The sequence below is a fragment of the Mustela nivalis genome (genome assembly GCF_964662115.1).
Source record: "Mustela nivalis genome assembly, chromosome: 9".
NCBI lineage: Eukaryota > Metazoa > Chordata > Mammalia > Carnivora > Mustelidae > Mustela > Mustela nivalis.
This window is the reverse complement of record NC_139028.1, coordinates 99,604,058-99,631,064: the sequence shown is the minus strand read 5'-3', so window position 1 is coordinate 99,631,064 and position 27,007 is coordinate 99,604,058. Positions and strand designations below refer to the sequence as shown.

Below are 27,007 nucleotides of genomic sequence, written 5' to 3'. Positions count from 1 at the left end.
TTACATCATATACTGAGATTCCCTGGTTGCCAGGAGCTCCACACTGGAGTAAAGAAGACAAAACTGAGGGCCAGGGCACGAATAAAGGCCACGGGCTCAACATGTGTGGTTAAAAAAAAAAAAAAAAAAAAGACAAAACTGACAAGGTAGGTTCCACCATAGAAGATACACAGAGCAGCCAAAAAGAGTGCTAACCGAGGGATGGAAAAAGCAAGGGAAAAGTAATGGAAACTCAGTGGTGGGTTATTCCACGTCCTCCCTTTAGCTACTAAGTGCTGTGTAACTCACATAGAGGTTAGAGCCACTTAGTGGCAAATAATCTGGGAAAGTCAGAAGGTGGACAGACGGTAGTTTCCAGCTTTCCTACAGGGTGACTCACCTTTTCCAAAACTTTGGCAATTCGTGTGCCGATTTGTTCGAGTGACTGCTGTGGATACTGGTCTTTGCCAAGATTTTGCAGTACCTGGTGTAGGGAAAGACGGCAGGTGAGAGCAAGGAAAGGAGCAGGATCTAGGTGACGCTGCTGATGCTGAGCTGGACACTAGGGCCCAAAAGCCAGCGGCTGCTCTGGGGTATGCTGGTGTGCTGTGGTCCTGCTGGTCGGGCACTTTGGGGAAGACGTATGGAAACCTAGCATCCCTTCCGTACCCTCCCACTCGACAAAAACTACAGACATGTAAAACATATTCATTACAGCAACATTAGAAAAGAGAGTAAATAAAGAAAATTAAAACTATCTGTATTCCTGTCACCCAGACGCAACCAGTGTTAGTATCTTTACACTACTGATGTTTCAGGGATTTTTCTGAAATAGCATGTGTACACCCATACTGCCTCACTCACAGAATATGGGATCACACTATCTATTGTCCCCTATATTTTCACATAACATGAAGATTTCTTCATGCCAATAAATGTATTTCTACGACATCTTTCTTGGGGGCTCCACTGTATACTATCCTCTATCTGTACAACACTTATTTAACAAATCCTCTACTCTTGGACATTTGTGGTGGTTTCTCAATTGTCCTTCTCGGTACATTGTCTGCTAGGCATATGCCGGGTCTGCTCACCTTCCCTGCCTTCTTAAGAATGCCAACAGGAGAATAAGCTGCCCCAAATAATCCTGACAAGAGCCTCTGTCCGCTAGCAAGCAGAATGCTACCTACCTTGAGGAGTGAATCAGAATTCAAATTTCCTGGCCCTTAAAGGAAAAGCATGAACTCACTCCCAGGGCCTGAAATAAATCAGGCCTGGCCGAAAACCACCTAGAGTTAGGCCCTCTGAAATGCGGCCCAGCCCCCGGGCTTCCTGCTGTCAGCTGCCACACCACTGCAGTGCTAGCAAGTACAGCCGCGCTGAAAACGGCTGGGCCCTCACCTCTGTCAGCTGACTCTCGCCCGTGTAGTGCAGGCTGGCCCGGTTGGAGACCCCGTGCAGGTGGTCCAAGGTGTGCATGCTCGTGGGCAGATTGCCGTTGCAAAGCGGCTCCATCGCTGGCTGCTGTATTGGAGTGGCAAAGTCGATGTGTTCTGTGATGCTGGAAAATGGAGATTGCCACATTAGCCATGGGAAACCCAAGTGGGTGGGGAGCAAGAGTATTAATAATCGGCTGATCGTAACTTTGCGATGTTACCAGGACTGTCTGGAACCACGACTCACAGACTGAAGAGACAGCAGAGGTGATCTAGTCTGCTCTCTCATTTTATAGGTGCAAGAATCCAGTGCCTGGAGATAACTGTTTGCTGAACGTATGAGCAGAGATCGTAGCCCTGGTCAAAGGAGCAGCGCTGGAATCAGAGTCCTGAACTCAGTGATTTCCCGGTCCACTCAAGCTGCCTCCTTTCTATGCACCATGGGGTCTGGTGTGGTCACTGCCATTGGCCATTTTTTCTCACTGGGAAGTTTTGAACCTGGCGGGCTTTAGTCTATGATTTCTGTTTTTAGGGTAAAATTCCCTTTTCAGTGATAAATACCCGCAAGTGGTTCCTATCTTTTATTTTCCCTTTATGCACAGAAGCCCACCCCACAGGAAAAATGACCCAAAGTTCAGACAGTACATTTTAAACAGATACAGCTGTTCAGTGTATCCATGTAACTCCCTTTTGTAGACCCAAAGTGGTCATTTTCCTGCTATGTGCAGGCTAAATGTTATACACTCTCATATATGCTGAAATGGTAAACTGGCATGGCCAAATTTTATTTCTAGCTATTTAAAGCTAAAATGTATTAGGCAAACATTCATTCATTATTTATTTAGAGCCTACTACGTGTCACACACCAGAGGTACAATAATTAACAAGACATCGCCAATCCCTGCTGTTATGGTGCTTGTGGTCTTGTGAGTGGCTCGGTTATTACAGATGTTATAAAAGATGAAAGCAAGGTATAATGTCAGTACCCCACGGGGAGGTATGTATTTCCCCCTCTGCTGATGGAGGAAGGAGGTGGCTAGTGAAGGATTCCCTAAGGAACCAAGATTTAAGTCAAGCCCAGGGTGTGAATGAACCAGGTGGGAAGCAGGTGGCGAGAACATCACCCCACGCAAAGCAACACCAGTGTCAAGGGCCCGACAGGAGGGAGGGTGGCGAGGATGGAAAGACACACGGCGGCAGATCACAAAGGGCTTTGTGGACCATGGTAAAGAGCAGTAAGAAGTTATTAGAGCATTTTAAGAATTATTTGACTTGTATTTGAGGAAGGAGTTTGAGTACTGTAGGGATAAGGGGCAGAATAGAGTCAAGAGTCAATAAAGCACGCGGCCCCGCTAGGCACCTACTGAGCGGAGTGAAGTGGAGATGATGACGATCTGCTTTAAGGAAACAGCAATGGAGATGGAGAAAAGCCGATGGCTTTGAAAAACACTCAGAGGGTGGAAGCAGTTAGAATGGGTAAAAGACCAGATCTGAGGGTGAAGGGAAAGGGATCATTAAGGACGACTTCCAGTTTTCTGGCCTAAGCACTGCTGGAGCGATCTACTAAGAATAAGAAACAGAAAACACACAGAACAATGATTTTTTGGAAGGTGAGCGGACAAGGAAACAATGAGTATGGTTTTGCTGAGGTTGAGGGGTCTCAGAGCTATCTAGACAGAGAGGCCAAGTCAGTAATTGGACAGATGATTTGAAGAAAAAATCCGGTATGGAGATTCAAATTTAAGAGCTGTCAATATACTGGGGGTGACAGAAGTTCTGGGAGTACATCAGTCTGACTCGGAGTGATTCTAAGGTAAGAAGGCTTAGAGGTAAATCTTGGGGAACACCAACATTTAAAGGGCAGAGAAGGAGCCAGCAAAAGAGAATGAGTATCCAAGGAGGAAAACTCAGTTACCGGAGGGGCAGCTTGGCTCAGCCTGTGTCTTGGTAGGTGTTTGTAAATCTAGATATGCTCTGGCTCCCTTTTTTAAGTACACAATGTCAGAAACACAGGTTTTTCCATAAAGAGGGATCCAGTCTTTAACTCAAACTAAGTAAGTTCCATACTTCTGCAGACCTTAAAAAGTGTGGGGGAAGGCCCTAAGAAGGGAGGGCACGTTCACTGCTTCAGTACAATGGACTGTGTCCACCTGTGGCCTGTGGTCAGCAATGGTCATCCTCAGAAACTCTAAGCCCAAAAAGGACGACTCCTCTAATAGCTGCTGACAAAGAAGGGCATCCCTGAAGTCAAGAGAGGCCCAAGAGGTTCGCTGGTACATAAATACCACAAAGGAGCGAGGGGTTTAAGATACTCACTCAATGTTTTTTGAAGAAACTGCAAGCCAGGTACTCACGATGGCAGTCAGCTCTACCCAGCGGAGTTTGAGGCACTCGTCTGGGCTGGGCCATCCCAGACTCTGGTAGTCACGCTTTTTTCCTAGAAGGAAAGTATGACATCAATGCACATGACTGCAAAGGAACAGAACCCACAGTGTCTTACTTAACCCAGGCTGGCATGTTTGGAGGTGCCAGTCATTCTTCTAGTCTTTAGGATTTTTACCATCTAGAGAATTAGAATCTTGTCATTCACAGCAAAGGGAATAAGATTATCTGAGTGAAGTCTCGGGCTCAAAGACAGATGATGAAGTAAAAATAAATGAGTCCACTGGATTTAAGACTGATCAACGGAAGATAAGAGCTAAGATATTCTTCGATGTTAACATCTTACCAAGTTTCATTTTTACCCCTCTATATCTTGATTTTATAAAGACAGCTCCAACTTAGGAGGAGCATGTACGGTTAAAGCATGGTTTCCCATTCTCGCAGGACTGACTGTGGCTGGGGGGTGCTTTGTGTGGGGCTGTCCTGTGCACTGGAGGATGTCTAGGAGCATCCCTGGCTTCTACCCTATAGAACCAGTAGCACCCCCCATTCCCCCTCTGCCACACACACACAGATGGGACAACCAAAATGTGTCCTGGGAAGACAAAATCACTCCTGGTAGAGAACCACTGCTGCAAAGAAAAGCAGCAGATGGGGAATAACAGTGATAATGATGGGTTATCATTTATTTCCAGAGCACTTACTGTGTGTTCAGGTCCTGTGCTAAGTGCCTTAAATCCACAGCTCATTTCTCAGGTGGGAAAATGGAGGCACAGAGAAATCAGGTGACTTGCCCAAAGTTACTTGGCTAATGGACAGCAGAGCTCGGATCCAGATCCAGATCGGTCTGAGTCCAACATGTATGCTTCCAATCAGCGTGCTATTTAAAGCTATACTGGGCTTTTAAAGCTCTGTTAATTGACACCCTTCACAGGTACTACCTTTTGTGTACAGGCCCTTGACTTAGACTGAGTCCCCAACTAAGTCTTGTCTGGAATGAGGGACTTCTGGAAGACTTACAATAGAATGAATGGACAGGAAGGAGAACTTTGCATCTGTGTAACTTTTTCTTATAATGTGGGAATTTGCCGATAACAGAAAACTGAGGTATAAGCAGGGCTCTAGATTTAAGTAAAATGGAACAGTTTGGAAGAATTTTAAACTCTGTTTAAATGAATAACTAAAAGAATTAAACCGTAAGTTTCACAATAAAGCTTATTTTATTTCTGTAATGTTTAAGAAATTCACTTGAAAAGCATTTATTGAGCATCTATCATAAAGAAATGGGAACTGTGTTGAGGCACTAGGAATAGTCAGGGGAATAATACAGAAGGGGCCTGCCCCTGAGTTCACAGTCTAGGGAGGAAGGTAAACATGAACAAATCCTAGGATACGAAAGGATGACTGCTAGAGTGAAAGGACAGGACAACAGCACGGAGGTGAGAGCAACTAATTCTGCCTGAAGGTATCAAGGAAGGGAAGGCGCGTGGCATCGGAAGTATAAGGATGAGTGATATTTTAGCGCTGCTGATGTGGCAGGAGAGCAGGCCAGGCAGAGGGGGCAGCTTATGCAAAGGTAAGGGGGTAAAATAAGAGCGTGGTTGGTTCAGAAAAATAACAGCGTGAAGGACAGACAGGCTGGATGCTTGTACACTACACGAGGAGGTTTGGACTTCATTCTATAGGCAATGGGGAGCCTCTTAGCTCACATTTCCCCATCTTGTTCACTGGAATATCCTCACAGACTCTATTTATTTATTTACTTATTTTTTTAAGATTTTATTTATTTGACAGAGACAGCAAGAGAGGGAACACAAACAGGGGGAAAGGCAGAGGGAGAGGGAGAAGCAGGCTTTCCACTGAGCAGGGAGCCTGTGTGGGGCTCAATCCCAGGACTCTGGGACCATGACCTGAGCCAAAGGTAGACACTTAACGACTAAGCCACCCAGGTGCCCCCTAAAAGACTTTGTTAAATGCTTTGCTGAAATCTAGTTACATTGTATTTACAGCACTTGCCTGGTCTTCTAGTCTGGTAGCTCTCTTCAAAAAAGGAAGTCAAATTAGTTATTCATTATTATTTTTACTAGTTCTTAGTAAATTTACAGTGGCCCCCACTGATCTCCACTCTTCCCCATGGCCTCACAAACTATCTGTTTTAGGATTTGCTTTAAAACTTTGTTAGGATTGGGCACCTGGGTGGCTCAGTGGGTTAAAGCCTCTGCCTTCGGCTCAGGTCATGATCCCAGGGTCCCGGGATCGAGCCCCGCATCGGGCTCTCTGCTCAGCAGGGAGCCTGCTTCCTCCTTTCTCTCTGCCTACCTGTGATCTCTGTCAAATAAATAAGTAAAATCTTAAAAAAAACCCAAAAAACCCCCAAACTTTGTCAGGATTTACCATGAACCTTCTCTCCTAGTAGTGAAGAGAATCCAGATTTATTTGAAAACCCAGGATACTGTACCTCTCTGGCTACCTGTCATCTCTTCCAAGCCTTAGGACTTTTCATGTTACTGAGAGTAAGCAGGTTCCCTGATGTCCTTGGCCAAGTACACTCAATGCCCTATGTGGGCCCACCCACTTGAATACATTTAAAACCACTTAAGTGCTTTCCTGTCATCTCAACCACACCAAGCTTTAATTTTCACTTTTACAAGAAAGTTTTAGTTTTTTATTTGTAAAAACAATATAGGCTTATTATAAAATATTTAGGAAATGGAAAAGCATGTAGAAGAAAATTAAAAATTACCCATATCTCTATCAGTACCCAGAAATGACCACTTACACTTTGGTATATTCTCTTCTATACTTGTTTCTACATACTTGTTTATTTTAGCTTCTTTTATCAAATCTAAGAGGTCATAAACATTATTTTATATGGTATAAGAAAGAAAAACACAGCCAATTATTATTTAAAATATCATCAGCTGTAAGATACACCTCAGCTGCAGATACAGAAATGTGAACAAGTGTAGTCATAATACAGTATATCTACTACCTTACAAAAATTGAAGTGATCTACCTGCTATTTTATAAACCGCTTTGGTTCACTTACTAGATTATAAGCATCTTGGCTGCACAGTACATGGCATGGATGTTCTGTAATGTATTTGGGAAATTACCAGCATTTAGGTGGTTTATAATTTTTTTATTATAATAAGCGGCCCCATGATCAATCTTGCCACTTCTTTCTTTGGCATCTATAAAATGATTTACTTAGGGTAAATTATTGGAAGTAAAATTATTGGTTTATTTTTAAATTTTCTGATCTATATGGTCAAATGATCCCCTAATTGATCTCATTAACTCTGTGTATTACACATTTAAAGACAGTTTGAGGAGCAAAGATGGCATGTCGCTGTTTGTGTTTATGTCTCTTTGATTGCTAGTGAGGCTGAACATTTCATCACGTTCAGTGGCCAACTGTATGTGTGTTATTTGGGGAACTGTCTCTGTACTTGCACACAACTCACTGAAATGCTGTGTTTTCATACTGATTTGTGGGTGTTATTTTATTTTTTTAAAAGATTTTATCTGTTTATATGAGAGAGAGAAAGAGAGAAGAGCACACAAGCAGGGAGGGGCAGCGGGAGTGGGAGAGCAGACTCCTCACGGATCAGGGAGCCCAAGGGGGGGCTCGATCCCGGGACCCTGAGATCATGACTTGAGCTGACGTCAGGTGCTCAACTGACTTAAGCCAGCCAGGTTGCCCTGTAGCCCCTGTAGGTGTTCTTTAAATGATACTGATACTTTGTGCTTATCACCGAGTCTGTAAAAATATAAATATTCCGCAAAAATACTTTGTTTCAGTCCTCTGCCTACTTTATGGTGTCTTCTGATGCCATCATTATTTTTTTCTTTTTCTCTCTGCCTTAGAAAGTCTTTTCCCATTGGAAAAGTACATAAATATTCATCTAAATTTTCTACTTTTATGATTTTATTACATTTACTATTTAATGGAATTTTCATTTCCATATGATGTTTTACATTTTGAACACCCTTCCCCTTGCTACAGAAGACAGACCTAGTAAAGGAAGTGCTGTGTTCTTTCTGTAGCTTGTTAACACACGATGCCACCCTTAAATAGTACAGCTACTACATGCTGTCAACTTCAGTCATGACAAAATGTCCTTTTTGGTGTCCTTTGTATTTTCTAAGTAACAGTTCACTCTGGGATTTAGCCAAACTGACCCCATTCTTTATATTTTATTATGTGCCTCCTGCTTTCAGCTTTAAGTATACCAAATTAAATAAGACATCTTTTCATGAAGTTAATTTTTGAAGTCTAGAATAGTGAAAATATCCTTTAAAAAAAATTCTTTATAAAAGAAATTTGATCACCACTATTTCATTGCTAGAAAAGAAAGTCAACTGGGCCCATGGCAATGGCCCTGAACCTGGAGTCCCAAGAAGCACTTCAGGACAACTATGAACCCTAAAAGTACATGACAAATTCTGATGTGTATGCATTTTTCCTGGGCACAGTTCTAAAGCATTTATCCAATACTTAAAGAGATATCAGACACATAAAATATTAAGTGTTAATATTTATTGAGTACTATGTGGCCAGTTCATTTAAAGCACTTCACATGTATAATTCTTATAGTTCTCACAACCATCCTATAAGACACATGTGATCCTATTAAACTAGACTATCGAGAATTAATAGGACTTCAAGCTCAAGATGATAAGAATATAAGCCCGACAGGCAATGGTAAAGAAGTCAAATAATATCAAAACAAACTTTTTATACCAACGACTGTTTCCTCATTCACTAAGCCCCATTACCCTCTCATCTGATCTCCTTCAAGTCACAAACACATCCTTAGTAAGAAATGAGACAGTGCAATCTGAAAAAAGAAACTGGCATATTAAACATTCAAATTTACCTTGTGGCCCAGGAGATGCCACCTTTGGGCCAGTGATCTCCAAGTTTGCTTGGTAACGATGTACATTTTCTGCTTGATTCTGTTCTACCTTTTTCCCAGGAATTTTCTTATGGTCTCCTTTGGGTTTCTTTACACGTTTGACCTGGAATGTGATCTGGAAAATGGAAATATGTTGGGGACAAATTAGACCAATTATCAAATCTGTAAAGGCTGTGGATATTGGGGGTTTTAAGAGTAACCGGTCCTAATTCTACAAAGAAAACATCCAAATGGCTAAGAGACAAATGAAAAAGTGCTCGACATCACTCAGCATCATGGAAATACAAATCAAAACCACAGTGAGATACCACCTCACACTAGGCAGAATGACTAAAATTAACAAGTCAGGAAATGACAGGTGTTGGCAAGGATGCGGAGAAGGGGGAACCCTCCTACACTGTTGGTGGGAATGCAAGCTGGTGCAGCCACTCTAGACAACAGAATGGAGTTTCCTCAAAAAGTTGAAAATAGAACTACCCTCCAACCCAGCAATCACACTAGGGTATTTACCCTAAAGATACAAATGTAGTGATCTGAAGGGGCACGTGCACCCCAATGTTTATAGCAGCAATGTCCACCATAGCCAAACTATGGAAAGAGCCTAGATGTCTATCAACAGAGGAATGGATAAAGATGTGGTATATAGATATACACAATGGAATACTATGCAGCCATCAAAAAACCCGGAATCTTGCCATTTGCAACAACATGGATGGAACTAGAGGTTACTATGCTAAGTAAAAGAAGTCGGGGCGCCAGGGCTCAGAGGGTTGAGCCTCTGCCTTCAGCCCGGGTCATGATCTCAGGGTCCTGGGATTGAGCCCCACATCAGGTTCTCTGCTTGGTGGGGAATCTGCTTCTCCCCGCCCCCCCCACCTCCTGCTCTGCCTACTTGTGATCTCTCTCTCTTTGTCAAATAAATAAAAGAAAAGAAAAGAAAAGAAGTCTACCAGAGAGGGATAATTATCATATGATCTCACTGATTTGAGGAATTAGAGAAATAAGACAAGAAGATTATAGGGGAAGGGAGGGAAAAATGAAGCCAGGGAGAGAGACAAACTATAAGAGACTCTTGGTCTCCAAGGGTTGCTGGAGAAGAGAAGTGGTGGGAGGATGGGGTGGCAGGGTAACGGACACTGGGAAGGGTACGTGCTATGGTGAGTGCCGTGAGTTGTGTAATACTGATGATTCACAGACCTGTACCCCTGAAACAACAACAAAAAGGTAACCAGTGCTGGGGCGCCTGGGTGGCTCAGCTGGTTAAGTGTTTTGACAGAATCTCAGGGCTGTGCGATTGAATTCTGCACTGGATTTCACACTGAACAAAGAACCTGCTTAAGATTGCCTCCCTCCCTGTCCCTCTCTGCCTCCTCCCCACCCTACCCCCGACTTGAGCTCTCTTTTTCTAAAAACAAAAGAGTAACCAGTCCTATTCTAGAGTTCTGTTTCATTCTTACAGGTCTAAATGAAAAACATTTAGTAAAATGAACAAATAGCTTAGCCCTGAAGGGTGTATAGAGGAAACTGAAAATGAAGATGTCTGAGCTGGGCGGTTGCAGGCATGCAGGCTGGATAGGCTCCCACTTCATCTGCCTCCTGGAAGAGCTAGCGAGACAGACGGAAGTAAAGGGAAATGTTCCTCAGTACAAGGCCCACTCGAGGGCTGACTGGAAGGTGGAGTAAAGTGGCGCCACACCCCCAAGAGAGACATTACACTCTGTGAATGTGGAAGCCCCCACCCCCACCAAGACCTGGGCTATGGTTTGGTGTGAAGGGACTTGGCCAACTCTCACCCATTCTGTGGCTTCATCATCTTCACTTCTGCAGTCTCCGTAGCAAGAGCTTCTGGCCACTCCATCCTGGGGACCCTTCTTTAGCACTCGTATCCCCTGCAAGTCCAGACGCCGCCCTTTCATCTCCAGGGCTCCCCCAAAGCCTTCCAGGGGCCATGCCTGTTGAAATTCGTCCACCAAAGCCAGTATCTCTTCAGACATTTTTGTTTCATCCGAATTCTCCATCTCATCGGAACCATTGCTCTCCTCAACCACTGTACCTGAAATTTGAGCACCCGCAGATCATTAAAGATTTTGTAGTACTCACTCCAGTACTTGAATGACTCCAACCTTGCTGTCTGAGCAGCTCTGGCTCTGCTTGGAGCAAATTCGATAACCACCCATAAAAATGCCACTCATCATCCTCAAAATGCACAATAAAATGTCCTCTTTGCTGTGTAGCTTTGTCAAAAACTTGGATAAGGACAACAGAAGCAGCAAGGTGGCAGGCAGGCACTGATTACTGTATCACTAGTGAGCAGGGGGATGGCTACTTTATAGACATATTACTGAAAAAAAAAAAAAAGACCCACTTGCTTTAAATATAAGACACGGATGGCAAAGGTGAAATTTGTTATGATATTATTTATTGAATATGTGAGATCCTTAAAGTTATATTCAAACAGCAAATGAAATATCATGGCTGCATGTCCAGGCCATACAGTCTAACTGCCTTATCTGAACAACGACTTTTTAATGGGTAATTATCCTAATTCTATATTCAGGCTCTTATTTTCACTAATGGCCAGTGTAAAGAAATAGTGATGGAGTAGGGTAATATTTTCCTAAAATGGTTATGAAGACATTATTTGTTATGTTGCTCATGTTTCTTATGTAAAGACTTCCATGGATGTTTCCCAGTACAATGGCCTAGAAAAATTCTTTCTCTTGGGAAGTCAGTGTTTCTACTGTTATACATTAAAGGTTATATAACCTTACACGTTCCCTTCTATGCCTAGATGACTAGAACATTTAGGGCAAAAATTTGTCTGAGTTTCTTAATAGAATGCTTTCCTTCCTTAAAAAAAAAAAAAACTTTATTACTTAACTTTTGCTATTTTGAATTAATGGCTGAATCTTATAGTGTGTGTTCATGAAAGTCATCTCCAATACTTTCCGGATGTAGATAGGGTACAAAAACAAATAAAATGGAATACCTCCTTTTGTAATGTATCTACTGGACAACCTGAGAGCTCGGAAATGCCAGAAAATGGCATTGCTCAGAAAATGCCAGTCTACATTATCCTAGTTAAGTCATCCCAATAACCTTCAGTTGGTAATTCTGGTTCGTTCAGTGATTTAAAACATGGTACTAATAAGGCCAAGGTCAGGAATCTCACTGCCATATTGACTAAACCCGTAACCATAGTGAGTATGAACTCACGTTAGAAATGCAAAGTATTAGTCTCTGGGGAGGCATGGGGTGAGAAAAGTGGCTGACCACCAAGGCTAAAGGCAACATAAAGCTTTGATCCCTACACCCAGAGTATCTCTCTCGGCTCTGGTGGCATCTCTATCTTCCATCCCACTTTCTATTCCAGAAAGTGGGAAGGTCTGTTGTCGGGCTGGGAGTACCGTTAGAAATCTGTTATTCTTTCTTGAAAGAACTATAAGGCTCCTTCATTTGATAACAAGTGATTTTGAAATGTACTGTGGTCCTTTCAAGTAAATTTCTTTTAGGTCTTTTGAACCAGTCTGCCGGGGTTTTTTTTGCTTATTATTATCATTATCACTAATGAAGTTCTGAGATAAGCATAAAGTAAAATAGGGGTTTACAAGGGCATTTTCTTTAGAATATTCAGATAAAGATGGTTATTGCCTAAATTATGTGGCAAATAGTATATCTTCTTGTTTACTACTATATCCTGAATGTCTAACATTGTATGTGACACTTAAGAGGCACGGCTGTAGAGTGAGTTAATGGAACTGGGGAATATTTTGGTTTGTGAGGTTCTTGAGGATTTTCTGCTCCAGCCGTTGCCTTGTCCTGCTGGTGATTCAAGACTTTATAAACTCTAAGGTTGTCACGTGTTAAAAGCAAGTATCATGTCCTTAACATAATGTCTAGCATACTATATGACTTACTAATTTTTCAGTAGCTAAGTCAGGGAAAATACCTGGACAGGGTTGCTATGGGGACCCCAAAAAGCAACTTAATTAGAAGAACTATCTGCCATCTGACTTGTAGCAACACAGTTCTAAGTGTTTTTTTTTTTTTTTTAAAGATTTTATATATTTGACACAGAGAGAGAGGTCACAAGCAGGCACAGAGACAGGCCAAGGGGGAGGGGGAAGAAGGCTCCCCGCCGAGCAGAGAGCCCAATGCGGGGCTCTATCCCAGGACCCTGAGATCATGACCTGAGCTGAAGGCAGAGGCTTAACCCACTGAGCCACCCAGGCGCCCCAGAGTTCCAAGTATTTTTCATATTATTTTAGCTTCCTGTCCTTCCTTCTCCTATGGGCACCATGGGATTTCCTGCACCTAGTCCTGAGACAGGAAAGGCGTTTTGATATATTTGTCGGCAGCCAAGAGTATGGGCTTAAAGAAAAGTGGCTTTTGGCCAAAGGTAGACTGCAGGTAACTAATTCCCCAGGGTATAGTTAGAGCTACATGCATATGGATGTGGTGTTTGGAAACCTTATTTCCATTCAGTAACTACAACTATTCTAAATAAATAAAGCTGTTCAGTTGCAAAGAGTTCTGCAAACCCAGTTCCAAAGGTTAATGCTCCCCTATGCCCAGACCATATGGAAATATATGTATCATTACTGAAAAGTTCTTAGAGAAAGGGCCTTTCATTGACGGAAACTGGTATTCCAGTCAAGAGAGACTATGGAGCTTGCTGCAGGCTTTTGCTGCTGGCAGCCACTAGTCCTTTCAAAGACTGTAGGGGTGGGGGTAGAAGCAATTCCTAAAGAACAACATTAAATAAAGGTGAGGAATGGGGAGATCATTAATGTGCTATGAGTTAGAAACAATAAACCAATCTTTATTTATTTAAAACCTACTATGTGCCTATTTCATGCTATGAGCCATATAGTTGGGAACAAACAGAATCGGAGGAATTACAGTTCAACAGCATGGGGGTTAGGGGCACTGACCCCCACACAGTTGAAAATCCACATATAGCTTTTGTTTCTCCTAAAACTTAGCTACTAATAGCCTCCGGCTGACTGGAAGCCTTACCGATAATATAAACAGTCGATTAACATGTATTTTGCATGTTATAGGTATTATATGCTGTATTCTTATAATAAGGAAGCTAAAATGCATTGTTAAGAACATAATAAGAGAAGATAAAGTACTATATGGTATTTATAAAAAAAAAACTGCACGTAGGTGGATGTATGCAGTTCAAACCTGTATTGTTCAAGGTTCGACTGTATAATCAGGTTGGAGACACTAAACTATATACATAAAATAATCAGAGCATAATTACATTTAGATACTTTTTTTCCTAGAGGAAAAGCATAATTGAGTGTGGTCACAACGTGCTTCCTAGGGGAAGGCAGACTCCTAAGGCAGGGTTCGGACAGGCAGAGGGCCAGGGAGGGCCAAGAGGGAGGAGCCTGAAAGTATATACTCTCACAGCCACATGTATACACACTGATGTAGACATAGGGAAGGCAGTATGTGAAGGCACTGCTCATTTCACGTGAACTAAAACAAAGAATGCATCTAGGTGATATCAGCAAATAAGATACTTAGGGAAGGTGGGTAACACTGAGGATGTCTGGGAAAGTCAGGAGCAAGATTCATTGTAAAGAGGGCCTCCTGTTTGCTAAACAGAAGAATAACAAGACGAGAGCCATAATGTGGCCTGCGCAGGCCAGAGTGGTAAACCAGCTGGCATACTGAGAGGTGGAGAAGGAAGACGGAGGAGAGAGACCAGTTAGAAAGGTATTTCAACAATCTCTCTACAGTTCTTTAAAGAGAAGCTGGCCTAGGGTGAAGACTGCAAGGGGAATTCTGAAAAGGGAGGAGAAAAAGGTACATGAAGAAATTTCAGTGGACAAAAATAAAATTTGGTGGTTAAATGGATAAAATGACAAAGAATAGGGTAAGTTCAAAGATAATTTCAAGATTTCAAAGCCTAATGTGAAACGGGGAATATATGAAGTTTTAGAGTCTGTGAAAGTGAAAACAATGCTATGTACAAGGATTATGGAATTAGGAGAGGGCAATGGGACTTTTCAGACACTTACTCGTTAATTTATTTAAGCATTTGTTGCCCATGTCCACAAATGTGCTGAGGGCTCCTAACAGAACCACCCATGGAGCTTATGGTCTAGGTTAGGATGGATGGAAGAACATATCTCCAGGCACTGTCTAATTCTGGAAATACAGAATTCAGATTTGGAGAGGTCTGGATCACAGAAGGTTTTACATTACACTTGAAGCAAGAAGAAAAAGTAAAATATTAGGATTGCTACTTGTGGGACCAATGGTATAATAGAAACTAAAAATAGATACACTAAGATCTGTATCTCTATTATTTTATCTTCTTTAACATGCACCATTTTCACACTGGAAAAAGGAAAATAAATATTATGAAGTGAAGAGACTGTGAGCACTCACAGTGAGGCTTAGATGAGTTCATGTTTTCTCACTTGGATGAATCCTATATCAGGTACTAGGAAAACTTATAGATGAGTTTGAGCCATGTCAAGAATCACAGGGACTAGGGGCGCCTGGGTGGCTCAGTGGGTTAAGAGTCTACCTTCAACTCAGGTCATGATTTCAAGGTCCTGGGATCAAGGACCACCCCCAGCCAGGAGCCTGCTTCTCCTTCTCCCTCTGCCCCTCCCCCTGCTTGTGCCTGCGCACACACACTCTCTCTCAAATAAATAAATATATAAAATCTTAAAAAAAAAAAATCACAGGAACTAGGAGAAGTGTTGAGAGACCAAGAGAAGTACAGGTTGTCCTCAAAAAGAAAGAAAGAAAGGAAAAGAGAAGAAGAAGGGGAGGAGGAAGGAGAAGAAAAAGAAGTCCTGCATAATCTTGCAATATTTGAGACACACCTGGAGATTCATTGGTAAGTCTGGGCACCGAAGTTTAAGGGATTTTCAAAACAGAGCACACTGATAGAAATGTGACTTGATGAAAGTGCCCAAAACCACATTAAATGAAGGACTGAGGAAACCAAAGGGACCCCATGGAATGAACAGTAGCTGACGTAGTATACACACACACACACAAATCAGGCTTAAAACATTATTTTGCTAGAAATATTTTTTCTTCTTTTTTAAAACATTTTATTTTTTGACAGAGAGTGAGAGAGCGAGAGAGAGTGTGAGTGTGGGGGGAGGGGGAGAGAAAGACGGAGAGAGTACCAAGCAGACTCCAGGCTGAGTGTGGAGCCTGATGTGGGGCTCAATCTCACAACCCTGAGATTGGGGCCCTGAGATCATGATCTGAGCAGAAATCAAGAGTCACATACTTAACTGACCAAGCTACCCAGAAGCCCGGAAAGACTTTTTATTTTTTAATTCTAGAAAGATTACTTCGAGATTGGTGAAGGTACTAAGAGCCGTAACTGGAGTTGTTCAAGGAAACAAGGACATTTAGCTAAGGAAGTAAAACCATAGGGGTTAGGGTAGGTGGGAGAAGTGATCTTCAGATGTGATATTAATGAGAGACAAGATTGACTTCGTTAGCTTCAGAGGGCAGGACCGGAGATGAGAAGTCACATTTTAGCTCAATATAAGGGAAGACTTCTAAAAGGTCAGAAAATGGAATGAGCTACCAAGGGAGACTGAGCTCCCTGGCCTGGAGCAGAAGCCAAAGCCACACAATGACTTATTGAGGATGCTCCAGAGAGGGAGTGGGACACCGGAAGATGAGTAAAAGAAAGCGACTCTATGGGCACCTGGTTAAGCTGCTGCCTTCAGCTCGGGTCATGATCTCAGGGTCCTGGGATCGAGTCCCGCATTGGGCTCTCTGCTCTGCAGGGAGCCTGCTTCCCCCTCTCTCTCTCTCTGCCTGCCCCTCTGCCTACTTGTGATCTATCTCTGCCAAATAAATAAATAAAATCTTAAAAAAAAAAAAAAAAGAAAGTGACTCTATTGGGTAAGAAACAGTATTAATAATCTTGGAAGAGAGATTTTATCAAGAAGAGTTTTAGAAAGCAGAGAATGAAATGAAAGGTGAGTTCTACCTTCAAAACAAAGCAGACTGACAGCAAAAAAAGGTAAAGATCACACATTTGAAGAGATGACCAGCAAAAAAAAGTCCTTCCTTCAAAATTTGACTCAAGACATCTCCAGAAAGTCTTACATGATTAATACTAATAGGCTTGAGTACTAGAATATGGTTTGTGAAGGCAAGCGAGGCACATTCTACCTCTGAGGATGATACTACAGAGATATATCTCCCTCTGGCTCATAAAATAAAAAGAATATACTGTGGAATTAGACAAATTTGGTTTCATACAAAGACTCCACCCCATAGGACCTTTAGCAATTCTGTCTTGAGTTCTAGTATTTACTTTAAAAGGCAGTGATCTGGTTTTGAAGTCAAGTAGACTTCCTTAAGATATCATAAGTGAGCAATGGCATAATATTTAAAGCCAGTAATTGCAAAGCACAAAAGGCTTAAATGAAAAGTCAGACTAAGGTAGGTAGGGAAACCGACTTTTCAGAAACAAAACAAAACAAAACAAAAAACAAATCATCAAATTTTCATTTGCACCATTGGTGTTTTAGCTGGGTCAGTACAGCAAGAGAAAACGGACTTTCAAGAAGATAACTCAGAAAAGCAAACAGGGAATCTTTCCTTTAACTCTTGTGGAAATGTCAAGGTTCCCTTTAACTCGAGATGTTTATTGAGCAGATACTGTGTGTATGTATTTGTGAGGACTTTGGCTCACAAGCAGCCTCTAAATCTGGAAGCAGTAGAGTCACGCCCATGTGTGCAGAAGTGAACACTGAGCTCCGACTGTGTACCTGGCTCTAAAAGAAATGCTTCATTTAAATACTAATCACTTGAGGGATTTTGTTTGTTTTTAAATTAATGAAGTAAGGGAAGCTCAGAAAGTATAAGTAACTTGCCCAAGATTTAACAACTAGTTGGTGTTGGTGAAAGGACATGGTAGCAAGATCTCGAACTACAAAGCCTATGTTCTTCCTTCTACATCTAAGATTTACTGGGGAGGATTTTTGTACTAGATGCTGAGGTACTAAAGCAGTGGTTTTCATATGTTAATTAGTGACACAATTTGTACCAATCCTTAGCAAAATGAAAAACATAAAAAGGATATGTATATAAAATTAGAATACGCACATACAACACACACACACATCCAGATACAAATTTTTGGAGTAAGGTTGCTGACTGTCCTTTTTTTTTTTTTTTTTAATTTATTTATTTGACAGAGAGAGATCACAAGTAGGCAGAGACACAGGCAGAGAGAGAGAGAGGAGGAAGCAGGCTCCCTGCTGAGCAGAGAGCCCGATGCGGGACTCGATCCCAGGACCCTGAGATCATGACCTGAGCCGAAGGCAGCGGCTTAACCCACTGAGCCACCCAGGTGCCCACTGACTGTCCATTTTTTGAAGAAGACTTGACTTTTATTGTGAGATTGTCTTTGTACTTTTTGACATTAAAATTTTCTTTGCTTTTATAAAATAATGATAACAGCAGATGTTAGTTTTCTTTAAAAATAGCCTTACTAATTAAAAAATAAAGTTCTGATCCAACAAAGCCTCTATTTCTGAAACCTGGAGCTGAAGGGCAAAATGCATGGGATGAGTTTTAGCTCTGCTACCTACTGATGATCCCGGGCAAGAAACCCAACTTCTCTGAGTCTCAATTTTCTCATCTATAAGGTGGGCTTGATAATAGTATCTATTTCACATGGTTAACACATAATTCTTAAGTTCGTAAAATATATGTTACTGAAGTGAACATATGTTTGTAAATTGTAAAGTATCATAGAAAGGGAGTGATTATCATAAGTTATTGGTTACTGGAAAGGGCTTAACTATTTGTATTTCTTTAAATTTTCCTCTAAAAATAGAATTTTCAAAAATTCTTTAGTGTCTACACTTGACTTTTATTATAACACATTTTTATTATAGCACACTATTTACATTAAAAAGATGGAGTTTTTCTCACTCTGATAACCATACCGCAGGAAGCCTCCTGGTATGAACACACTAACATATCATGAATGTTGTCCCTGTGGACTTGCTTGTATCTAGGGAAAAGAAGAAGGTGCTCTCAGAATTTGACATATGGCAAAGAAAAGTTATTACTTGAGAGAGAAACCAGTCAGAGTCATTATTATACTATGGATTGAATCAGCAATCTGTAAAGGAATCCACCCTAAGAGACAGTCTGCATGATGCTGAAGGGACCTGGAAAGACCCCATCTCAGCCAAGGCAACCATATTGCCTTTCCAGTACAGGGATGGATGGAGCTCCATGGGGAACACGGGACTAAAGAAATTTAACTTAGTCACTAGGTTACAATCTATCTCAAACAATGGTATATTATTTGGAAAATGAGACAAACATCAAGATTCTGGTTGGGTTTTATCTGAATTGTCAGAAGAAAAAAAACATCTAATTTGGTAGTCGTAAGTATCCTGGTCATGAGGGAGCTGTATTATATTGGAATAAGAACAGTTTGTATAAACTGAATGAAACACCCCTTATCATTACTCAGTTTCATTTGTGGTGATTCTGAGTTTATCAAGCAACCTCATGATGTCCACTTGGTTGTGTGGGTACCTGATACCAGGTAGAGACAAGAGGCTGCCAGGCACTAGAGAGTAGCCGCTCCCTCGTAAATGAATCAACGGCCTATCCAGTTTAAGAATCCATCTCTTTTGAAATGGTAAATGGAAATTAGTTTTCTTAAAGCCTAATGATTTCTGACAGAACTGATGAAATTAATTTTCTAAACCTGCAAAGGTGAAGGTCAAAACTTCCCCTCTGAGGCCTAGCTTGCTTCTCTTGGACATCATTTTTTTTAATATACACTACTACTTAGAAGGAAACACAGATTTTGTAATTGCTAAATATGCTAATCCAACCCACACAGGAAGACAAATGCCATAATTCATTACTTTAACGAATATTTACTGTACACAGAAATGAAGTTATATAGGACATGATATATAAGAATTTCACAGTCTGATGGGAAATAAAACATGTAAGCGTGCATACTGTCTGAAATGTGCCTTGACAAAAAAGTGGGAACAAGACAGTGTATGGAGCAACTAAATGCCTGGAGACTTTTGTGACTCCTTCACAGAGGAGGTGACATTTAAGCTGAATCTTGGAGGTGTGTTAAGAGTCGTCCATATAAAGCAAAAAGCACGCAGGGGCCATTCCCAGCCTGTGCAGACATGGGAGGCTCCAACAGCATGGCATGGAGTGCAAGGTTTATACACCCTGCTATGTAGAGTACTGGTAGATGGTGCACTTGGAGACAAAACGAAGGGCCAAACTGCCATGTATCCTATACTATGATACTGGATTCTTCCTATAGGTAACAGAGAGCCAGGGAAAATTTTAAACATAGGCAACTTACCTGATGAGATCTGATTTTAGAAACAACTCTTCAGACACAAAATATACTGGTAATAGGGGTTACTTCTGCTTTTAAAATTTTGTACCTATTACATGTATTACCTCTCTCCTGCAAACACACACACACACTCTCTCTCTCTCCCCATACACACAGAAGTAAAGGACTGGATATTGGGAATTCAATTATGAAGCTACTGCAATTGCCCAAGCAGAAATGAAGAAAGTGCGAATTCAGGTGGTGGCAGAAGGAAATAGATGAAGAGATGAACGGATGCAACAGGTCTTGGATACAGTGGTCACTGGGGGAGTTGTGATGCCATTAACAAACAGCAGGGACATAGGAATTAGAAGCAGTTCAAGTAAAATAAAGTGAAAATGAGGACAAGCCCAATTTTGGATATGTGAGATTTGAAGTGCCTATGGCAGACTGAGATAGAGACCACTAGAAAAGTGGAAATAAGTTCTAGTGTTGTAGACAACGTGCTAGCTGAAGAGAGAGATTTGGAGTCACTGTTATACTCAAAAGTATTTGAGACACAAAGAGATAAAACACAGAGTGTTAAAAAGAGGGATAAGGAAAAAAAGACCAAGGTCAAGATCCTGGGTAACCCAACAAGTAAGGGGCAAAGTAAAGAATAAGTGAAAGAAATGGAAAAAGCTGTCCTAAGGACGGGAAGAGAGCCAGGAGCAGTGATACCCCAGAAGCTGAGAGGAGAAGAAAAAAGTTTCAAGGAGAGGGGAGTTGTGCATAGATCCAAATATAGCAAAGTGGTTAAGAAGGATGAGTACTACAAAGTCATTCATTTTAGCAATTATGCATTGACTGATAATGTCAAGAACAGTTCAGTACAGCATAGCTCAAAATGTGGTCATGGAATGGACCTTTAGGAGAGGGCCTGGTACGTATGTCTATTATTCCAATCTTTAAATATTACTGGGTTAGTGTAAATATAAGTTATCTTGCCTTTTTTCAATGGCTTGCTCAGTAGACTACTGATATTAAGAAGAAAGACTTGTATATAAATGAATCAAATTTGTCCTAGCAAAACAAGACATGGAGGTGAAAGAGAAAGAAAAGAAGTGTGAAGAGCTTTTTCACACACTAGCCTGTCTTCTACCTCACACTTGAGGGTCACCCTTGTGATTCTACAAATATAATGAGTGGCTGTTAAAAGAAGGAAACTATTTAGAGTAAAGAAAAGCCTAAACTCAAAGCCTGAGAGTTGATTTTACCCCAGAAGCACAGCTCAGGTCAAATCAACTTACTTTCAAGTCTAAGGGCATCTGAGTCCCTCCCTGAATTCTCAACAGAGAGTACAGGCTCCTCCTCTGTTCCTGTCTCAGAGGGCTCTTCTTCGGCAGCATCCAGTGACTGTGAGTTGTCAAAATATTTCTGTTTGTCATGGCTGTTGTCCAGGGTTTTCTCATGACAATTACCTCAATGACAAGAGACACAGAGACAGCATATTAGAAACATCTCTCTTAGGTAGTCCCAAGGCTCAAGGTCTTCAAGCAGCAGGAAGAGCAAAAAGATGATGGTGTCAGTTTTTCTCCCGCAGGACATACAAAAATCAGTGAGCTGGAGCACCACGAGCCAGATCTTTATTGTGACTCAAGATTTTGCACTGAAGTTCAAGTTTCACCTGCTAGGCCAGCATAAGAACCAAGTGTTTGGGGGAAAAATTATGACAAGAAAGATCAATTCCCAAGATCTCACTGCATTTACAATGAATGACTGTGAAATATTTCTTTGAAAGTCGGAAACATCACAAAAAAGTAAGTCTCCTTCTGTTTGTCTTTCAAGGGCGAGAAATGACCAATTAGTACCCGAATAAGTCTGGAGATGGATGAACTATAGCAGAGAAATATTATATCCATTCTCAAATCACAAAATATAATATCCATTTTCGAGGCCTCCAAATGAAAGATACATCAAAAGAAAAAGGATTATAAATTAAAAATCAAGGACTTAAAGAGGGATGGTCGTGGCCGAGAATCCATGTGTAAGACCGCAACATCACAAAGACGTGCATTATTCTTTTGGAAAACGAATTCTGCTCATGTAAAGATATACTTTAGTGTAAAATGTCACATCTGGAATGTAATTGTTGCATTCTCTGTTACTTTCTGCTATGCACAGGGAGCCTGACCTCTTACTACAGTTTTGCCATTGAGTTGAAGAGCCTTGACCCTCTTAGGGTTTGTGTGTTTATATGGATAAAGAGCCACTGCCCTGCTCCACCTGATGGCCATTCTCTGAGTAGGGGAATGTGTTACTAGGTTGGTGTGTCTGATGTGCCAGTGATCTGCCAGCTGAGCAGGATTCCTCTTCCTCTTACATTTGATGTGCACTGTCATGAACCATGTATGTTCAGTGGAAGCCTACACATCTCTCCTCTCGCAGGACAATTCTTCCAGTAAGAGAATCTAAGTAACTTCCCTCCTTTACCAGAACCTTCAAACATGCTCTACAGGTTCATTATTAATAGAAAATTGTCCCAAAGAGATGTATGTAGCCAATTAAGCTCTCTCTACAGCAATGGAAGTACAAGAAGTCTCTTTCTGGATTTGAAGATTCCCTTTTAGATTTCATAATTGAGGAAAGCACTTCTCATACCATTTCTGTTATTGTGCCAGGAACACATAACCTTTCCCAACTTATGGAATTTGCAGTAAGGGAACTGCATGCTTAAGGAGTTACTTTTATTTTCCAGTTCTACACTCACACATCTGAGGCTACCATATTTAATAAGGTTACGTCAGAAACCGAATTTTTTTGTTTCAGAGGAGCTTTACCTCTTAAGAAGCTCACAAGCAACTTGAGAAGACAGTAAATACAAGACAACAAACAATAATGAGGTAGCATACTGTGCCAAGTAGGTGCTTCAGAGAATAAGCTTTGAGCAGGTAAACCCTAATTTTGAGGAAAAGGTAGTATAGGACTTACAGGGATAGGGAATTACAAGGAAGGACTTACAGTATAGGGAATTACAAGAAAGGGAGCCAGGGTCTCCTGAGTGCTTTGTATTTTTTCTTTGACTTACCCCTCAAAAATGCCTCGCGAAATAACTGATTTTCATTGTACAGATAAGGAAACTGAGTCTCAGTGAAATCAAGTAACTTGCCTAAGGTGAAGCAATAAGTGGTAGACCTGAGATTTCAATCAGTTCTATCCTACTAGAAAGCCTCTTGGCTTTCCAACAGTCAATGCCACCTCTTTAGCAGAAATGAGAAGGTGGCACCGTATGCAGGAAGGAATTACGTGTTGAGCGAAGCAACAGGCACAGGAGTTCTCGTTTGTGTTTGGGAAACGATGAGAACCAGTTTGAGAGATGGAAGGTTGTGTGGTGGGCTGTGTGTGTGCGCCCATCAAAGGCTGACAGGAAAGATGCCATGATCAATGCCAGTCATTCTTTCTTCAAATTCCTCTGTGAGAGAACAGAAGTAGAGGATCAGTTTCTGTCTTTACCATTGAGTATGTGCAGGTAAGTATGGGGAAGCTACGCGTAAGAGCATTAAAATAAAGTAGTGACAACAAACAATTGCCAACTAACTAAAATTGACTATGAAGAACATCACAATTCCTAGGGACAACTCTTAACTGGGATATAAATAAGCACGATGATTAAAGACACAAGGAAAATAATGATGACAATGATGTTGATGATTTTCAAACATACATTATTCCTAGTGACTGTTCTCTGCTTTCAGCTTTGGTGAGTTTGCCTCTAAAGCATTCTGCACCGGGACACAGGCTGAGAGAAACAATGTTACAAAGGCAAAGGACAAACCTTAAACACTGGGACCCAGTAAAATTCTGTGTTTTCTGCAATTGACTTCCTCCTCCAACCTCTGCCTCTCTGATTCTTCTCTCCCACTCTCTTCTCATTATGAAAATTTAATTGGTTTCATCTTTTTAAATGTCTGCAATATTTAAAAATGCCTCATAGGTAATTTATAAGATATGATGTGCATAAGATCCTGAAGCTAAAATTAGTCCTGCATGACCTCAAACCCAGACGCCTTCTTGAAGGAAGCCTTGTGCATTCTAAGAATGTCTTGTCCTCCAACTCAGGAAATTGGGGCCAACTTCTCCGAGAGGGAGGGCAGGAGAGGGGATTAGGGAGAATTGGGAATAAAAAGGAATAAGAAGTTTATGCTATAGTATTTGTTCCATGTAGGCAGAACCAAAATGATCAGGTAAAAGCTATATGCTTTAAGGATTCACTTTGATTTTCAAGTTAGAGCTGTTAATATTAATTTCCTTAGGCTGACAGTTAAAGACAGACTGGTTCAGCCTTCTGTTGTGATTTACATAATTATCTAGGCTAATAATAAAAAGCCAAATTGCCTATTTTTTAAATTGCTCCTTCTGGTTGTCTGAAGGAGAACTGAAACACTTCAGAAAGAAGTAAAGTTTCTATTCTTTGGGCTGCAGTATAAGTCTACTCTAGCTCAAAGGGAAACTAACAAAAGTTGCCTATATAGAAAAATTGTCACTTGTCTTCCCAGCAGAGGTGGAGATGATGTCCTTATTAAAGAAACACAGGAAAATGTTGGCGAAAGAAAAATGGAAAGATACATAAAAGTAACAAGTCATCTTCCATGCATATGACTATTATTTTTTGCTGATGCAGAAATGAGATTTTGTCTTAGACTAACCTTGTGAGGTAGGATTTCTTTCTATCCTTTTTTTTTTTTTTTCCTAAGGAACTACATGATTTAAATGAAATGCTTTGGATAACAAGGTCCCAAGTGAAAAAGGAAGCACTTTTTTCTGTGCTATACTGCTGTGCTATATACTTGCTTGCAAAGCATTTAGCATCTAATTCAAATCCTGCCAGTTCGGTTTTTCTTGGAAGTAGGCAACTACACAGCAATACCAACTAAGCATAAAAGTCCAGGTAGGGTATGTCTGATTCTGGAATTGCTATGCGATCTTAGACATATCAACATCCTTTTTCTGTGGCTAGAATATTGTCTGCATAAACTGAATTATTAATAGTAACCTATCCTACAAGGGTGTTCTGGAAAACAACTAAATATTTAATATATCGTGTCAAAGCATTAAGTCTCCTAAGGCAAAGGCACAATTTATCCTGTGGCTAAACAGGTTTTCAGAGTAAACTAAGTTCTCAGGAACACCTATCATTACGAAGGCTGAGGAAATCTCCTATCTTCTCATAATTCTGTTTACAGAGGGCCCAGAAAAATACTTATTTTCTAGAATTGCGTAACCACTTACTCTTTAAAAAACATGCTTACCTTCTGAATCTTTTAAGTTGGCAAGCCATTCCTGGCTGGGTACTTTTAGGATCCTTTAGGATTAGTTATAACAAAGAAATGCCACAAATAAATTGAGAGGAATCAGCTTTGAAAGAGCCACATAACTAGAGCTAGTCAAGAAGAACTAATAAAGGCTCATGTAGTTCTGTTAGCCTAGAGCATCGTGGCTAAGAGCCCAGATGAGCCAGCCTAAACGAGTTCCAATCCTGTTTCTACTACTTTCGAGCTGCATACAGCAGGGCAAGTTACTTTAACTCTTTTTGTGTATCAGTTTCTTCATCTGCAAATGGAGCTTCATGGTAGTGCCCACCTAACAGAGTTGCTAAGATTCAATTTAAGAAGTGAGACCATGGCCTAGCAAATGGTGAGCTATTACTGTTGTCTCTCTGAAAAGGTGCAAAGGAATAAATTATCCCAATGTCATCTCTTCTACCAAGGCCTTCCAGCCCATCTCAATCTCTGTATGAGCCACTGGCTCTAGAAGTCATCAGGGGATCTGCCTCATTTCAGTGCCAATGTTATGTGTGTGTGTGTGGGGGGGGGTGGGTGGGTGTGTGTGTAAGAGATGATGAAGGCAGTACAGAGTTCACTTCTACTGGGCTTTTAGAAGAAAACAGCAACTAATTCAGATTCAACTGCTTGGCATATCTGAATCCTAAAATACTTAGCACATTTAGAATTTTGCCTCAGTCTGCTCTATGTTCTCTGAATTCATAGCCTTACAATATGAAAAGAGACCACAGATCTGCTGTTCAGTTAAATTAACACTTACCTCTCTGCACCCCACAATGTGTGTTATATTGTGACATTATTAAAGGTTGGCGCCAGTCTTCTTCCAAATTTTTCTTGTTTGAACATACTTTCCCCCATGCAACAAATAATGTAATACTCCTATGCTTCCTATTATATAATGACTTTTTTCTAAGGCATAAATAACAAACTGATTTATAATAGGAACTAGAATTTGAATTTGAATTTTATGTTACTGAAGGCAAAGTAACAGATGTTAGAAAAATGGCCTTTCTGAACAGTGAAATATTCTAAAGATATCCTTACTATCCCTGTTCTAACCGGATTATATTATACTCTAGGTCTCCTTTCTTATGCCTATAAGAAAAGTTACCTTACAGGAGGCATTCTGGTACATTCAACTAAATATAAGGTACCCGGGTGGAAAATACAGGTAACACTGTCCCCTTAATAGACATGAGTGTGTTACAGTATTTATCTTTCTCCTTATCTTTCTACTCAACTCCACTCAAATTATGCAGCTATATAACATTTTTTTTCTGTATATAGGTAACACCGTGAAAGTTTTATTATAATTTTAGATAACTCAAAGCTTCATATTTCCCTAGTAAGATAATCTTTTAGAAAAGGTAGTAAAATAAATCACGAAGTGAACAGAAGTCTATCTTTCAGTTGCTCACCATGCTATGCAAAGTTACTTTAAAAATACTAGCAGGAAATGTTAACTGTGGGTGTTAGGTGGGGCTTGGTACCATACAAAGTAATAAGCCTATCTGATGAAGAAAGAAACCTTTCCGGGAATAGGTATCTTTAAGATTTCCACTTCTAGAGCTTGTGACAGAGGTCCTATATAGATCTCCTAGAAGAGCATTCCACAGT

The 27,007-nt window shown here is 40.8% G+C and overlaps 1 protein-coding gene across 3 annotated transcripts in view; it reads right to left on the bottom strand.

The window, feature by feature from the left end:
- Window positions 1–27,007, bottom strand: part of TTC17 (tetratricopeptide repeat domain 17) — a 117,632-nt gene that overhangs the window by 21,651 nt on the left and 68,974 nt on the right. For 2 of the 3 annotated variants that reach the window (XM_082684023.1, XM_082684025.1), the window contains exons 17-22: window positions 21,359–21,529; window positions 10,513–10,772; window positions 8,681–8,834; window positions 3,732–3,852; window positions 1,381–1,540; window positions 380–463 (exon numbers count right to left, since the gene is read on the bottom strand). In XM_082684023.1, the coding sequence (XP_082540149.1) occupies window positions 380–463; window positions 1,381–1,540; window positions 3,732–3,852; window positions 8,681–8,834; window positions 10,513–10,772; window positions 21,359–21,529 (950 nt within the window). The remainder of the gene's footprint in view (window positions 1–379; window positions 464–1,380; window positions 1,541–3,731; window positions 3,853–8,680; window positions 8,835–10,512; window positions 10,773–21,358; window positions 21,530–27,007) is intronic. The other variant, XM_082684024.1, reaches the window with a different exon arrangement.